Raw genomic sequence first — 17,725 nt, 5'->3', positions numbered from 1 at the left:
CACCTGAACTAGTAGGTGAAGCAGAGGGTAGCCAGCATACCTGGGCTGTTCACATCCAGCCCTTTAATATATCTCCTGCTTGTCATCTTGTATTTGTCAAGCATTCCTGGAGCTTTGCTGTGCCTCTGTTCGTCACACTCTGTGATACATCTCTTATGACCTTCAGCTGTAGAAGTGTATTTGTGTTAGGTTTATGCTGTCAGGAAGGTTGTCTACCCCTCCCTCTGTCATTTTCTTTTGTATCGCTGTGTCCCTTTCCAGAGATATATGGGACATGTTTTGCATGTGTGGACAGACCTGAGCTTCATAGAAATCTACATGTTTTTGAAATCAGGGTGAAAGGACTAAGAGGTGGAGTATCGGGGACCTCAAAATTTGCATTTCTAGGCTAAAAGTCTGTTGTGACCTAGTCTCCCTCAACATGCCTTGTCTTCTTCCCAGATACAGTGTCAGCTCACGATTTGGGGCTTGCAGCCATTTGTCAATAAATTCTGGATGTCCAGAAATTGCTGACGTTTTCATTGCCTGTGAACAACAGTTCCAGTGTATTCTGGATGAAAGCATCAAACAGTGCATATGTTGGAGACCTGATGTCTGGCACACAGATGTGTCTGTCCTTGAAATTCTAGAAAATTCCATTTTGTTCCTAAAAATTTTTAAGAAAAAATATTTTATTTCAGAGCAAAACCTTTTGGGATTTCTCTTCTGAAATTCTGGGTTTGTGTCTGCTTTTGATGTTTCAGAACAGAGCAGTGTATCTATATAATTTTTCCTAATATTGACATATCCTACTGGTTGCAAATTTTGGTTTTCATTTATCTTATCCCACATAAGTCACTGCCGAAATCTGGAAAGCAGAAACACTAACAACTTGTAGGTATCCCGGATATCATAGCATACATATACAAGAGAAAAAGATTAAGATCCAACTTCTGATGTGGAATTTCCTAAGTTCTGGATACTTTACTTTGCAAGCTGATGTTCTTTTCCTGAGAAATTTTTTCATGAAACTTCTTAACTTTTCTGTTTTCTAAATGGAAAGATAAACAAATCTATATTTTGTACAACGGTCAACAAAGGATGTTGTTGGGTTTTGGCAGTAGAACTGTTGAGCTCTGCAGTATGTTAATGTTCCCTAAACGAAATTTTTATATAATCCCACTAAAATGGGACTGTGTCCAGTGTTGGTCATATGCTTAATTTCTTCTCTCTGTATTGGCGAGTATTCCTCCTAAGATCATAATCTTGCCTTTTTTTGGGTTGTCTTCACAACTAGAATATTTCCATAACCTTTTTGTATTTAATCAAAGAACTAGTTGGACGAAGCACAGTTTAGCTTTTAATTCTGTTTTTTCTATTAATCAAAAATTTCTTAACAAAGACCATACAGTGCAAACAAAGTCTTCAGTAGATTCTGTAGTCTAAAACATAGTCTGCCTGGTCGAGTTCTTGTGTGTCAGTGGTCTCCACCCCACAGATGTTCTTCTTAATGTCTTTAAGAAGTTTCCAAACTGCAGTGTGTGGCGAGTTGCCTGATCCATCCTGTGGTCTTGGCCTCACTTTGTTGTTTCCAGATGCTTCTTGAGGCTTCCAGACCTTTCATAGCAAAAAAGAACCTAGAAGCTGTATGAAATTCCCATGCTTATATTTAAAGATTATTAGAACACACTAGATATTTCCTTTTACTATTTTTCCTGTAAGCAGTTGCCACAAGGACATTACGTAATTTTGAGTAGGCAGAGAGATGATCCACATGATTGTGAAAGAATAGGGGAGGTTTTTGTGAGAATGTGAAGATGTAATCCACATGGTGGAAATGTTTGGCAACTACCAGCTTGAACATAAAATGGACTGCTGCTTGTGGTCTGCTCTGTCCTAGTGTCTTTGCCAACTTTTATTGTTATGGAGCCAGCTCAGTTCATACTTGTAGCTTTATCAGTTAATAGTGCGCCTGTGCCCACAATCAGAAGATAAATAAAATTGCCTTTTCCAGGGCTTTCTCTGCACATCCTGTTGATTTGGGTTGGTTTTCACTTGAATGTCTGATGTGCATAGGGAGCTACGCTCGTTACTTCCCCCCACACACATACATATCAGCTGACAAGATACACTTGAGCAGACAGATTTTCTGGATAGTTTCTGGCCTCTGGTTCAAGTGGTCCAGTTGACAGTCTAGCCTGTCTGAACTTCCAGCATAAAGTTACCTGTGTTTACTAGAGACTCCAAAGCAGCTAGCTGTTGGGTTGGGACCTAGCTTGTGGGCAAGCTTTGTCCAGTCATAGGGTGCCAAATTATTAGATAGGCCTTTGGAAAGGGTCCTTGGGAAGTAGACAATCAATTTAACTCCACTGCCCTCCAAATTATGGTTGCAGCCTGAGTTAACCAAGGCTAGACTTGCCATTTGAAATGTGTTGTGGGCAAATATGAAGCTGCAAAGAGATACGTGCTAAGATGATGGACAGAAGCAGAGTAAATCGTACTCAGTTGATGTACTAAAGTTGGGTGCTTAAGTTAGAAAGTGGCCTTCCTTACACAGTGGAAGAGATGAGATCATCTAGAAAGCGTCCTCCAGGAAGTTTGATGCTGTGTGGATTTAGCTGAAGCAAGTATCAACCTTTTGCAGTGCTGACGCTAAGTCCAGCAGGCATCATGAATCAGAGCCCTCAATCACTACGTTAACAGAATCTGAGTTGAGTCATGGCTTACGTTAGTATACAGGACAGGGAAATAACAGTGGTTGAAGAGTGGGGCGAACATACTACAGCTAAATAGGATTTTTGGTTATAAATCTGAGCATTTAAGTGTTCTGAATTACCTTGTGGTGTATCCACTGATTGAGACACCATAAAGGGAACCTAGATAGATTGTTCTTTAGCTGAGACAACGTAGTGCGAATGTTCTCACCATGTAAGCCAGCCTAGTTCCCTTAAACAGATCTATCTTCACATATTATTTTTTCACAAATTTATTTCACAGTATAATAAAATGACCACCAGTGCTTCATAATCAGAAATTAGTGTGATGACATTGTGATGCAGTAAACAAAGTACACCCTAATCAAGGATGTATTTCCACAGAAAGATGGCAAAGGGTGCCAGATAAACATTTGCAGTGGAATAACAAGTTTCTAATAGTAAATACATGCTGGATAGTTTGACACAGAAGCTCACAAAGCTGATCTGGAGCAACTAGACTGGTTTTGGCACCAATTCTCTTGTTTTTTTTCAGAGTACTACTGTAGGCTTTTGTTAGTTTTGCTAATTATATTTAATCAAGTATTTTTATTTTGGTACTACCTAGTAAACCTTATCTAGCATTAAAACAATACTATAATTAAGTTTCATGTAACTGTTTACTTTCAGCTATATTACATGGGCATGAGAAAGTAAATCAGCAACATGATTCCAATAGGAATATTTTATTTAAAATATAGGACTTTGAATTACCATTTGGTATAAGTGGATACTGAAGGCAATGCAGCAATAGCAAACGCTGTGAAATTGAAGCATGGCATGCCAGAATCACTGTGGGTGTAACACCTCATCCATCAGCAGAGCTTCCTGAAGGAAGCATTTCGTTTCCCATGTCCTTTTTTCTGGATTTTGTTATACAAGCTTCCTGGTCACATATATATATGGAACGGCAAACCAAAATTGTGCTGAGCAGCCACTAGAGCTTTTAAAAATCACACTGTTTTCTTTTAGCTTCTGACTATTTTCATTCATATGGCTGTTTTCCAGATGTCAAAAAGACACAGTCATAACTTGGATGTAGCAAGGCCATGCAGCAGCCTTGTTGAAGTAGTTGTGTACTCCGTAAGTTTGTATAGGTGGTGTGTCTTGTTAAGTTGCATGGCAGCAAATGGAACATTCGGGAAAGAAGCATAAGGCCAAACTCTGTAAGTTTAACTAAACTAGTTCTCCCACTGTGATTGAGGGTAGGACTTGGTTCAAGGCTTACTGGCTACAAGTTCTGTGATTTGGTCTCTTGAATAAATTGTTTTCATTAGTTGTATGGGCCAGGTAGGGAGAGCATGGGTATTGCTTCATACAGATACATTGTTGTATACTTGTACGCATGTTGTGTATAGTGTGCATTTATGTAAACATGCATTGGCACAGAGGTACTTTGTTTCTAAAGGAGTATGATAAACCCATATATTATTGTGTTCCATTTTTTTCCTTCCAGATTAATGCAATCCGATCAATTGTCCCGAACAAAAGCAATAATGAGATAGTTCTGGTGTTGCAGCAGTTTGATAACAATGTAGACAAGGCTGTTCAAGCTTTCATGGATGGTGAGTACAGTGTACCTTTTTCACTAAGGCATGAGGGATTCAACTGCAGGCTAAAATATTTGTTGTCTCTAGTGGCTCAAAATACATTCTGTTGTTCTGTTGAAATTCAGATGATTGTGGTGCTTAGAAAGTTCATTTTTTTTATAACTGAGCCTCCTGTCTGTCATTGCTTCTTCACAGTATGAATTTGACATGGCTGTACTACCTGACTTTGCAGTTTTTGGTGCCATTCTTGTTGCAGACCTTCTTTATTCTGCATGAAAGTTAATGCTCTTTACAGTAAATGCGTGAGAATAAGATTCACTGTTGAAGATACAGTAACTAAGATGAATTTGGGATAGTTGTGAAGCAGATAACCAGGCCCATAAACCCTGAACTTGATGCATACATTGACATTCAAACCTCAATCTGAATTTTGTAAATAGCCTTGACATTTATAAGGGCTGAATCAAGACTCCATTGAAAGTTTGAGCCATTCTAAATCTGGATCTGAGTTTGTATTTTGCATCATGAGACCATGAAAGGTCACTTGTATTTAAATAACATTTTTCTGACAAATATATAATGGCAAGGATTTTGAACTTTCACCAAAGTCTGTAAGAACCCTTTGCAGGAATAATAGCATACCATGAGCAAATCCTTTCAAAATCTTTGTAGCTTTGGGCTGCTTAAAAGATACTAGAAGTTCAGTGGTCTCAAAAGCTCTGTGTATCTTAAAAATGCCTCATAGTGTTGATTTGCCATCTCACCAAGCTGCTTATTTCATATGTATTTTACTTCAGAATAGTTCTTGGTTGGGTTTGGATTAATTTTCTAAAATGTATCAGCCAAAAAGCATTATGATGTACTAGGAATTACTTACCAATATACAAAAAGCAGATCTAAGCATACTGGACTATTTATAAATGCATCAGAATTCTTCCATCGGATCTAAATGGTGCCTTTTGATTCAAACATCTGCATAGACACATTTTGATAGATGTAAGGAAATCAGAGTCTGTTCACACACAGAGAAAGGAAAATGCAATGCATCTAGCTAACAATAATTTTGTTTTCCTGTAATATATGTTGGGGGAAAGTAGTGGAGGGTTGCTCCATGATTATTCAGTAAGTTCCTTTCATTTAGTTTATTTTGTCTTAAGTTGCCATTGCTTGCTTGTGGTCTCTGAGTTGTTTCCAATGGCTCCTCAAAAGGGGAAGTGCTTTCATAGCCATGCGTTGTCATCTGCTATGAGGAAGAAACAGGGCAAAAGCAAGCCTTGCAAGAGTGCAACAAAGTCTTGAAGAAAAGCAAGCTATTGTAACCCAAGGTCAAATGATCTTTGTTTGAAATTCACCAGTTTGATCATTGTGCCTTGAGTTCAGAAGTCTTTGCAAGTAAGCATCTGAAAACAGCTAGTCTTTCTTACTGTCTAGAAACAGTATGAGAAAAGACATGTGTCCATTCAGCTGCCACTGTGGATAAAATTAATCTAGCACTTTGAATATCTTTTTCATATGAAAGACAAAAATGGCTAAGATTGAAATATCACAATTGCAGAGAATGCATTTCCGCATGCAGTGAAAAACACAGGGATGGCCGTGCTGAGTGAAAAGGCTGAGCACACCTCCATTTAATGCTTCTCTCAGAGGTGCTGCATGCAGAATCAAGAAAAGTTCAAATTTAGTTTCCTGAGACCAGCTCCTGTTTTGCTTCATATCTGGAGTGGCATATAGGTGATATCTCTATAATAAATTTACTTCCGTATATGGTATTTGAGTAAAATAACATATCAGTTCAAATGTTGTACTTGCTGTGTTAGTGTTTACATAATTAAGCATAATCAGAAGGTCTGTTCAGCTGCTTTGTAGATGTGTTCAAGAAAATATACTGGTGGGTTCAAGTGGAGGCTTTGGGACTTGCGCAGTTAGTGCATTTCCAACAGGAGGAAACTGGGGTTAGTTGGGTGAATCCCTAAAATAGCCCTCACCATGCATAGTATTCACAGGGAAGCTGAAGGAAGCAAAGCTAAGACAACACCAGCCAACACAGAAAGTGCGTTGGACGATACTGTGAAAACAGTTAACAAAGCTGTCAAGGGAAATGGCATATTTTCAGCAGCATGGAGTAAAATGGGCAGCAAATGTCTGGGTGTTTTTCTACATACTGAAACGTGGTGTCTGCCAAAAGGTAGCATACCTTTAGGAGAGGGGATTCTATTTATATAAGTATGTATGTGTATAACTAAATATAGATATATATAGCTATACATAAAATAGTTTTCTTAGCCTTCTGTCTGTGTTGTCATGTCCTAGGAAACAAAATATGGCTTTGATAGATTTCATACATGTTTTTTTCACAATTTAACAAGTTAGGCTTAGCACTGTTAGCAAGACATGTCATCTCTTCTAATGTGCCTGATAGACTCACCAGATAATCTTGGATCTGGATTATTGTGACAGAAAAATAATTTTGGTACATTTGAAAACCTTGCATGTCTTTGGCTGACTACAAGTTGATGACTCATGGTCTGAAAACAGCATTACTACTTCATACTAATATCAAGAGTTCACTGAAATGAGTGAGAAGAATGGCTGAGTATGAAACACATTTGGAAAGGATAATAAATTAATATTTACTAGAATTATGCAGTGATGGTAAAGTGATTTTTAAATTCAAGCCGAAGACCTTTAACCTGGTTGTGATTAAAAGGGTTATCATGGCAGATACTGCCATAGTAGTTTGGATGATGATTCAGACTGCATGCTTACCATGAGTGTCTGTCATCAGCTTTAGGGCCCAGGAGAAAAAAACAATGATGTTAACTAGATGCGGAAGAGTTTTCTTCTAATGTGGCAGCTGGTGCTGGTCTGACCAAGGCTCTGCTTGCTTTGTTCCATAAATTTATCTAACCAACTCATTAGGGCTGGCAGACAGAATTTCAAGTATACAAAATTCTAATAATTTTTCAATACAAATTTTAACAATTTTTGTCTGCCAGGCCTAAGTTTACTGTGTCTGTGTGATGCAGAATTTCTGCAGGAGTCCACAAAATTACTCTTTTGGATGCTAACTGAGTCTTAATTTTTATGTTCTTATGTCTTCTGAATATGACAGATAACATATAGGAAGAACACAATAAAAATGCCAAAGGATTTTAAAACATGTGGAAGCTCTAGAGTCAGGGTGGACTATCTGGTTTACCCAGTGTTTATACTAGGGTGCTGAGAAGCTTCCCTTTTCAGGCAAGAGATTTGAGTGTTGATTTTTCTGGGGCTTATGCTAGTGATTTAAATTAGGCACTCACTTCACTTTGTGGAATGAAGGCCATAAAAAGCAATACTGTAAGTAGTGCATCCAGTAAATCCACTACTGTAAGTAGTGCATGTAGTGTAATCAAATAAAACAGGTAACTAAAAAGGAGAAAGCAGTTCTCATTTTGTTCTCCTCACATAAAAGAATTTGGAACAACAAATGGAAATGCTGCCCAGCTAGGAGGCTAGAAACTGTTCTTGAACACATTTATTCTTTTCATAGCTGAACTTTTCTTGAAATGTGTTATCTTTTCTTTCTCCAGGCAGTGCAACTCAGGTTCTAAAAGAATGGAACATGACAGGGAAAAAGAAGGTAAGAACTTGCTCTTGAGAATCAAAGCATTCAGACCATTTATCACCTGTTTGTAGTTGAATGTAGTACTTTTATTTTGGCCAGTACTTTGTCTGCCTTTGCTAACATAGTTGACTTCATACCTGTAGACAGAATACTTGACAGCAAATGTATGTATTAGCTTTAATCCTGTTCATCTGTTGCTATCTCTCTAGCCCAGTGTTCTGAGAGAATTTCTGGGACAGCACATGTGTGTACATGTGTGTGGGAGCCAGACCCTGGACAAGTACCGAACAAATCCCAAAACAGCCCATGTGCAGAAACACTTTTAGAAACCGATTGTATCCTGCATAGTCACAGCCAGTTATAGTGCTAGTTTTTGCTGTATAGCACAGCATGGCTTGTAAACATCATTACACTGATGTCACCTGTATAGCATTTAAGAGCATGGACAATTTACTGATTATATTTTGAGTTTATATGAGTTGTACTGAGTGATGTGTCTGTTTTTGCAATATTTCTCCATTTAGAACAATAGGAGAAAAAGAAGCAAATCTAAACAGCACCAAGGCAATAAAGATCCTAAAAACAAGAGTGGTGGAGCTGAGAAGGCGTCTCAAGAGCCCCAGGGAGTATATGACTGCCATCTGAATGGATGCTCTAAAGACAGCTCTTGCAGTGGTTCTGCCAATCAGAAACTGGAAGCCACTTCTCTTAAGAACAAAGGCTCAGGATTTGTAGACTCAGCGCTGCTCTGTCCAGAAACCACAGGTCAGTTCATCTGACACAAAACACCTTTTTAACTGGCAATAGCCAAGCCCTCATTTACATAAAGATAATGGTATTTTTATTGCCATGAAGTTGAAAATGATAAAAAGAATTTGGGGAGAGGTGTTTGTGCAAAATAATGCCCATAGCTATTAAAGTCATGCAAGCAGATCTATATCTGGGCACAATTTGCCTTGCAATATGTTTCCTTACAAAATGTCTTTTTTTTTTAGAGGCAAAATGATCAAATTATAATTAGAGGCCCAGCTGATATAGATTATTACAGGTATAAATACAGAAGAATGCAGGGTTAGAAAATGGCTTGACTGTAAAATGGTGACAGAAGTGATAAAGTCGCTCATCTGGAGCAAAGTCATTTGAGCAGTATGAGCTTGTGGCATATTACAGTATTTCTTTATTACCTAGTCTAGACTAGTCCATTTTTTCTTTTTCACATCTTCTCTGAATAGGCTGGTCACAGTAGATCTCTGCTGGCTTTCCCTAACAGGAAAGGGAGGGCCTTTGAGGAAAGGCAGTCTAATAGCCTCTTAGTACACACACGATTCTGCTAGGGTCTAGATACTGATCCTGAAACTCTGGGGGACAGTAACACAGAGAGCTCTTCCCCACTGGGTTGTAGTAGATACAGAGTTATGATTATAGCAACATCAATTAAAACAAACCTGTTCTGGGGGAGAGGCTCTGTGAAAGCTTTTGCCTTCAAGTATCCTTTTTTAAAGCTCATATTTAATTGTACTGGTAATGGTTTTTCAGCGCTTTGCATGTCAAACTTCTGACAGCCCGAGATTATTGCTGCTGTTGGTATTTTCTGCTTTCCTACCTGTGTCTTAAGAAGTATAGAAAACTGCCTTAAAATAACTTTTCTTGGAAATCCCTTTTTCCATGGTTGCAAATACAGTTCTCAAACCTCATTTTAAAGGAATGTGCCCAGTGGATAATTGTCCTGAAATAAATTCTCTGCTGCTTCCAGATGACTTTGGTGGTGCCAGCCTCTGGTCAATTAAATGAAAACACTGGAACATATAGCAGCCAAAAAAATTAACTACTTATCAAGAAATTTTGTCCTAAGAATTTGGTGCTTTGCAAAGGATCAGAGATACTCTTCCTGCCCTTGCTAAAGGTTCCCACTTAGTTTAGATAGAATTTGCCATAAGTCAGAAAATTCTGCATTTCCATAATAATAAAAGCATTCTTGTCACTTATTTTGAGAGGTGTAAACATTTGTGGTATAAATATATATCTAGCTCCCATGTCAAACTTCTTAGAGTTGCTTTTTTTGAAACAGTACCTGCATGAATAAAGGTACATAGCCTGAATTGTCCATGCACGGGGAGTGTTTTCTAGGGGACAACAGACCTGAACACAAGACTACCCATGCTCTTAGTGATCTTTTTCTCTGGCATTAGGATTGAGTCCTTTTTTTTCTCTTTGATGTGAGAGTTGTACATACCAAGGGCAAAAAGTACCTCAGAATTTTATTTTGCTTTTACAAGTGACAAATGAGGTATTACCATAGCTTTGCACTTGTTATAAACTTTTACACATATCCCGTTTCAAAAACAGGGTAGAGAGGAGAAAATAAAAGAAAAAGGCAGAAAAGAAAGGAAAGGAAATGGAGAGAAAGGAAGACCTGAAACTTTAATATTAAAGTTTCCTTTGCATAGTAAAATAAGTTCCTCGCAATTTGTTTAATACAGAGAAGGAAAGAGTTTCTTCTTCACTTTCAGTTGCACTAGAATCCTCGTCTTTGCAGCCAGTATGATAGCTACTTTCTTAAGGTCAAAAGCCACCTATGTACATATTGTTAAATTTGTGCTGAAATGAATGGCACTAATTAGAAGAGAAGGGTGATGCAAATCCCTCAGGGGCCAACAGCTGTGCCCTTGTAGTTTCTGAGCAAGTCACACAGACTGTTCTAAACCAGTTTGAAGTGCTGAAGCGAGTCCAAAGTGCACCCATTTCATATTGCTCCCCTTGTGTTGTAATCTCCTTTGTTTTGTCCTTGTCTGGCTTGTTTGTTTTGGTTCCTTTCCTGTCAAATTAATGTTACTGTAGTCATTTCACCATCACCTTCAGAAAGCTCACGGTTCAGAACGATCATGAGAAATGAAGCACAAAATTCAAGGCCCTGGAAAGCCAAATTGCCTCATCATGGAGGGCCTTAGGGAGCATTTCAGGGGCTCTCCCTCTCAATATCTTGAAGAGGAAAAGGCCCTGAATAAACCAGATTACTTCAAAATGATGACCAGAACAAACCCTCCAACTCTCCTTAAAGTCCTTGGCAGCACAGGATCTGAAGGACGTGCAGCTACCCTTCCTGTGCATGCCCTTATAAAGAAGGGGCATGAATGCACTGAAAGGTTATTTAATACTGCCTTGCCATGCTATTACTTTTGCAGGAACTTGGGTAAAACCACACACAAATCAGATACTGATCTCTTTCGTACTTTTAAAAATTGTTTTTCATGTAGGATGATTTTTGGTGAATCCTTCAAGCTTCCTGTTTATATCTCAAGAAAGGTTTTTCTCTTCTTTCAGCCAAAGAATCCATTGAGGTTCACTTTATTTAAAAGGTTTTGAATGGCAAGCTGTTACAAAAAGATAAACCGCTCATTTCACAGGTGGCAGCTCAGCAGATTTCAAAACAAGTTTATTTGGGCTGCTGCTATTATTGACAGGTCTGGTAATACTTAATGGTTAATACAGCCAAGGTCACACGTTAGACTAGTGCTGAAGTTCCAAGCCACCATGTACCAAACACTGTAGCAGTTTACTTGTAGGTACTATTACCCAAACCTTTGACTTCTCTTTCAAATATTTGAGAGAGACTTTGTCCCTAGATTTTGTTATATGTGTTTCTTAGCTGGCCCAATTCTTCAGAGATTTGATGCAGACTTTCTCAGTCTATTTTTAATTGTGTTGATTGTCCTCAATCAAATTTGAAAGTTCAGTTGCAGCATACTAAGGTATTGTTTGCTAGCTATGTTGGTGATCTTGCTACTGGGTTTCAAAGTAGCTTGTGTGTCATTTTGGAAGAAATAGTGTCAAAGTATATTGCAGACAAAAGATGATTAAAGAGCTTTTAGAGTATAACCATTGCTCTAGATTACTTTCTTTAGGCAAAAAGCTGTCAGTTTGTCATTTATCTTGACAAGTATACCAAAGCTTCTAATTAAATGCAGTAAATAATTATTTTGCACTTTAACAACAAATTTCACAAGATCTAATCTTGGGGACAGAACCCAATGTCCCTGGCCTTTCTCTATATCTTGGCTGATAGACTGCTTGTTTCTAACTATCTGTTGGAGTTATTTGGCAAGGCCAGCCTCAACTGACCATAAAAAGAATGTTCTTTATGAATCAAAGCTATCTGCATTAGTGTGATGTGCAGCCAGGGTTGCACAAAGTTAACGGCAGTTATCTCGGAACGGAGTTGCTGGCTATGTGTAGATCCATGTGTAGTAGCATGTGCATAGAGGCTATGTGTAGTCTCTATGTGAGACTGGTAATCTGCATTGAACCTTTGATATGTTCAGAGCGCTGTATACCTGGTGTTTCTTGCTTTCACAGATACACAGGTTTCTTAAACTTCTTTAGCTATTTTCTTAGATACTGTTTTATGTAAGATGATACTTCTGCTTGCAAAAGCTGTTTTAGATATTTGGGCACTAATGTTCCTCCTTGTTCCTTTGGCATTATATGATTGCCATGAAAACATACCAAGATGTACTTTACACCCATCCAAGAGCCTAGCCAGGCCACAAAGAAGTCACTAGTTGATATCTTGGAGCTGTCCAAGTGGTATCCCTGAGTCCCAGCAGTGTTAATCCCACTCCATTGGCTATAATCCCATTGTTAATCTGGCAAGCCCCTTTTTCCAGACACTACACAACATCAGTTCAATGAAGTGATGCAAAAAGAGCATCTTCAGAACAAACTATCATTAATTCATCAAAGTGAACACAAAGATTAGAAAAATGAGTTAGCACAACAAATTCTTTTCTATACATGTTTCCTTAACTAAAATTCACAGTGGCAGTAATAGCTGGCCCTTCCTGTCAGTTTTCATAGCCATTCTTTGGGTGTTTGTCCCTCCGTCATGATGCTGATATCCCTTTGGAGTCTTGGAAGGAGTAAACCGGGTCATCTTGTGGCAGCCAAACAGGCTCAGGCATTGTTATCTTATCCCTCTGAAGCTGTTGAACCCAGGAGCCTAATCTTTGACATTTTTCATTTCCTGCTTGGTCCCTCTTAGCAGCTGCTTTTCATAGAAATCTGTAGTAAGGTAAGTATTTCAGGCAGGAATGTTTAATCAGTGGTTGTAAAATGCTGAGTAAATGATGAACACTTTTTGTGTGTGTCTGAGATGTAGGAGATACAGATATAGATATATATGTATCGACATTAAAGTTTCATGCTTTCCATAGCTGACTTCCTCTCTAGTTCTGTTCTCTAATACTTGGGCAAAGATTACAATTGGTAGCATGCTTTCTATGTTATTTTTTCATATCGGCATGGAATAGTTTATTTTTTTAATGGGTTTTTCTTTTTAGACTGTTGAAATATAGATGTGTTCAGATTGGTGTTTAATAACCAAAACCATTTTGTTCTGTCATTGCTTTCCAGGGTTCTGTAGAATGCATGCCAGTGGAAAAAAAAAACTTGGGTTTTCCAGTGGATAAACATAAAGTTATTCAGACTCAACAGGCTCAATAAGGCTTCATATCTATCTTAATCTTATAGCTCCCTGTTTTCTACCTTAATGTTTTCTTGCAGATAAAGAAAGAGAACACCAGAGAGTATCTGTGGAATTAAACCCAAAGACTATGAATGGAGTAGAACAGCATGAGTCTCTTCAGTCATCCGTTCAACTCCAGTGTAACCTAGGCAGGCCAAAGTCAAAATCTTCCTCAGTTAAATCATCCAATGCTACAACCCAACCTGAAACAAAGACAGATGACTCAGTCAAAAAAAGAGGTAAATTGGATCCCTGGTTGCTGTTTGCTGAAGTGATCAGACAGCTGAGGCCTCTAGGGAATAAAATGGAAAGTGAGAGCAGAATCACGTTCAGCATAATAAAAATTAGTAGAACAATTTATGGTCTATTTAAGATATTTAATGAGATTTCAAATAAATAATTTGAATTAATATTGCTCTTTTAACATTGATTTGGGGAACGAATATGAGCAAACGTGTTTAGAAGCTGAAGAGTACCATGGAAGGACTATGGAAAATTGGATTTATGGATTTAGTGGGTAACCACTTGATCCTAATCTGGGCAAATAACAGGTTGAACTAACTAGTTCTTCTCCCTCATTCAGAAAAGCCAAAACCAGCTTTATGACTTTTGTGCTATTTTGTTTTCTATTTTAGGCCCGAACATTGAAAAATCAGTAAAAGACTTGCAGCGTTGCACGGTTTCTCTAACCAGATATCGTATGATGATCAAAGAGGAAGTGGATAATTCAGTGAAGAAGATCAAAGCTGCTTTTGCAGAATTACACAGCTGGTAGGTAAATCTGCTTGAGACATCCATCAGCACCACCTGAGAAAAGAGGGGCGCATTAGTAGGGAGGGGCCACTTCATTGGTGGGGCCCACATCGTTGCTGGGGAGGGGCTACTTACACCCTGTTTGTTTGCAGCATTTGGTTTCATCAAAAGCATACTTCTTGGTTGGTGATGATGGCACCATGTAATATATGCATAAGTGTACATTTACGTATGTACATAAAGATAAAGGGGGACAAAACTACAGTTCTTTGGAAAAAATCTCACTATGTTTTTTTCTTTTTCCCCTAAGTGATCCATCATAACCTAGTTCTTTTGTATCAAGTTCAGTGTCAGCGTATCTGAGAGTATGAAAGCTCTTCCAAAAATCCAGTCTATGGGGTTTTCTGAAGTCTCTTTTAACTTCTTTAAATCTCTTCTTTTTATACTTCTTCTTTGATCTTTACCTTCTTTGGAAGCCAGTCCTTTACTGTCTCTTCATTTCCCATCATCTTTGTTGCTTATCCCACCATTGTATTTTTTTTCTTTGCCTCATAGTTTCTTCTAACTTTCCCATCTATCACTTAATTTCCAGTTCCCTTCTCTAGTTCATTCTTTTTCCTCATTCTTTTATGTCTTTTTTCTAAATTTTTTCCATTATAATTTTGGTTATTCCTGATCTTCAGCATGTATGTCTATGCCCATTGAAAATCTGTAGCAGAAATAATTGCTGTAGTAACATGTCACATATTTTGCATATACTTGTCATAAAAACGTATTTTCTGGTTAAAGTTTTACTTGGCCTTTTGTTAAGCATATATGTTATATAAAATCTGTGTATTATACAGTGCTAAACAGAAAAAAATTATATTAAACTACTCAACCTTAACTTGTCCACAATATTTGTCAGTATTTTTATGAGCATATCTTATGAAAGTGCTGTAGTACTGGTAGAAGTTTGTTAACTCTGGACTTCAGTGGTGTATTCATTGTCTTCAGTGATGCATCTAAAGTGACTTCAGTGCCACTGGAGCTCTGCTTCTGTATGGGTAGAAAGCCCAAGCGCTACTGAGCTGATTTTGCAGAAGATTCTGTTGCGCTGAGCTGCCATTGTACCTTACTGTCTAGCAGGGAGAACTTTGTTTCTGTCTCTGTACTCCAGTGAACATGGGCTGTGATCACCAGTTGTACTGAACTGTGTATTGTTGTCAGGAGTGCTCTGGAGCCAGCATAGTGATGTTTGCTTATGAACTAAAATGCAGTAATTGTATTGTTGGTATAGAAAAACTAAGTAGAGTTCATCAACCCCTTGCACCATTTTTTGGCAGTTCTTAGAGGTGGTTTTGAGTGATTTTTAGAAAACTTAAAATATTTATGGTTTCTGCTAAGACCTTTTCTCTGTGTAAACTCGTAGTTGGGTCTCATTTGCTGTGTAGTTCTCATTAAAATTTTTTTGTCACTTAAAAATATATAATATCCCTTACATGTCTAATCTTGTTTGCAGGTGGTTACAGTCAATTCAGTCGTTAACTGATAGTCGCTGTGGTCATGGAACAGGCTTAGATCTCTGTCATTATCTAAGAATGAAGGGGGAGGTGCTATATTAGTAAATTCAGAACAGAAATTCTTCATTTTTCATGTATTTGTGTTTTAGCTTGAAACACACTGAAGTGTATTGCCTAATGCTAAAATGTGTTACATAACAGGTGAGCTTAATAGAGGAAAAGAGTATCTAAATCCAAGTAGACTTAATGATGAAAAATAGTAGCCTGGAAAACTTCTGAATAGGCTTCATATAACTCTACTTCCTACCAGCTTCAGTGCCTAAATTATTGGAGTGGAGTCTGCCAGAAGCTCTAGAATGTAACAGATCTGTGTCTGAATATTGAGGCCTTACAAAGCAATTTCATGCATGACAATAAATTTGCAACAAGGACAGTATAATGTCAGGACGTGTTTATTGGAAATCTCCATGCAGGCTACATTGCTTTGGGCTACTGGTAAGCCTAATATTTAGGGTTTTATTTTCCAAATGAATGAAGGGGAAATCTAGTTTAAACAGTAAAATGCATGACTTAACACCTTATTTGCTAAAATTAAAACAGTTTTGGGATATTTCATATGACCTTGTGGCTTAAACTCTGAAAATGATGGAAAGAGCTGTCTTCAGTGCTTAATTTACAAAAAAAAAAAAGTGCTGACAACTGCTGTAGGTTCACTGGATTTGGGTAGAAATCACCAGGACCAGTGTTACATGCAGCTTCAGACCTCATAGTCAGCATATTGTATTCCTGGGCTGAATGGTTTAGGTTCTGTTATTTACATGGTAGTTTCCTTGCTTCGAAGTTGAACAAAGCATCACTATTGGTAGCGGGAGGATAAGGTAATTAAGTGAGCACTCAGCCTCTTGCATATTTATTACTTTCCTTGAGCATGGGAATTTTGCTGTGGCACAGTCAACTTGTCTATCAAGAGAAAATGAAGCAATTCAGCTAAACTGTTGCTCCCAGAATGCTATGGAGTAACCAAAAGCAAGGGCATGACAATGGTATCTGGTCTCCTTTGTGATAGTTATTTCAAAGCTTTTTGACAGTTCTTCTCCCAGTTGCTGCTGGAGTATTGACTGGTTGAGACGCACAAGAGATAAACATACAACAGCAACTAAGCACTGTCTGTGGTCAGAACTGCAGGGAATACTTGAATGGGCTCAATACTGTAACTTTGGTGGGAGCTTAACCGGTTCCTATTACACACAGCTGTCACCACCTAAGGGGTTTTAGTGAAGCTAAATGAAGTCAGAAGCTTTAATCTTGCGTTGCAGCTGAATGCTGAAAGATGTACTACTTTCCTTTGTCTCTCTGGGTTTGTTTTTCTGTTTCTTCCTTTGGCAATAGGATAAAAGACCTTTCTTGTGTTGTTCGTTTTGCATTTACTATCAAGGTCAGAATCAAAACTACAATTCAAGAGTCAGTAATCTTTTGGACTTTCTAATAATCTTTTTTTATCTTTCCATTATTTTACCAATCACAGAAAGGATGAAGAGGTGCAAAGATAACATCATGTTATCTTCCTCCTACCTCCAGATAGCATATGAAACCATTATTATGGAGACAAATGAATAGCACATGTGGCCTAAAATGTCCTGAAAGCTTCAGCAGAAAGATTCACAAGAACTTTTCCTTTTAGGAGCAGAAACTGCTGAGTGATAGTTGCCAGTGGAAGTCCATGTCTCTGTCTGGGTCAGTATTTCACAGCTTGACCTAACTGATTAAGGGAAGTTACTCTTGAACATGCTTAGTCAGTACTATGCCACTATTTAAAAAGTCACCTATCTGGCAAAACAGTGCATACCTCCCTCTCACAATCTCAGAAAAGGAGTGCTATGGAGTAGGTGTGCTGTGAACACCTGTAAATGCTTAGAAAAAGTAATGCAGTGCTTGCTTCCAGATTTAACTTTTCAGTGAAATGGGGCCAAAAAACAATCCCAGAAAGATGTTTATTTACAAACACTGCTGTGGGCTCACTTTCTTAAAGAGCGTCCCAGGAGTTACTGCTCACTGGAGTA

The 17,725-nt window shown here is 38.1% G+C and overlaps 1 protein-coding gene across 8 annotated transcripts in view; it reads left to right on the top strand.

Annotated features, from left to right (window-relative positions):
* SPATS2L (spermatogenesis associated serine rich 2 like) overlaps positions 1-17,725 on the top strand; it is an 83,855-nt gene that overhangs the window by 47,482 nt on the left and 18,648 nt on the right. For 6 of the 8 annotated variants that reach the window (XM_075093826.1, XM_075093828.1, XM_075093829.1 and 3 more), the window contains 5 exons: positions 4,189-4,297; positions 7,855-7,904; positions 8,414-8,654; positions 13,449-13,649; positions 14,046-14,181. In XM_075093826.1, coding sequence (XP_074949927.1) covers positions 4,189-4,297; positions 7,855-7,904; positions 8,414-8,654; positions 13,449-13,649; positions 14,046-14,181 — 737 coding nt within the window. The remainder of the gene's footprint in view (positions 1-4,188; positions 4,298-7,854; positions 7,905-8,413; positions 8,655-13,448; positions 13,650-14,045; positions 14,182-17,725) is intronic. The other 2 variants (XM_075093827.1, XM_075093833.1) reach the window with 1 other exon arrangement.

The sequence above is a fragment of the Phalacrocorax aristotelis genome, chromosome 5 (assembly GCF_949628215.1).
Source record: "Phalacrocorax aristotelis chromosome 5, bGulAri2.1, whole genome shotgun sequence".
Lineage (NCBI taxonomy): Eukaryota > Metazoa > Chordata > Aves > Suliformes > Phalacrocoracidae > Phalacrocorax > Phalacrocorax aristotelis.
This window is presented reverse-complemented; position numbering and strand designations above follow the sequence as displayed.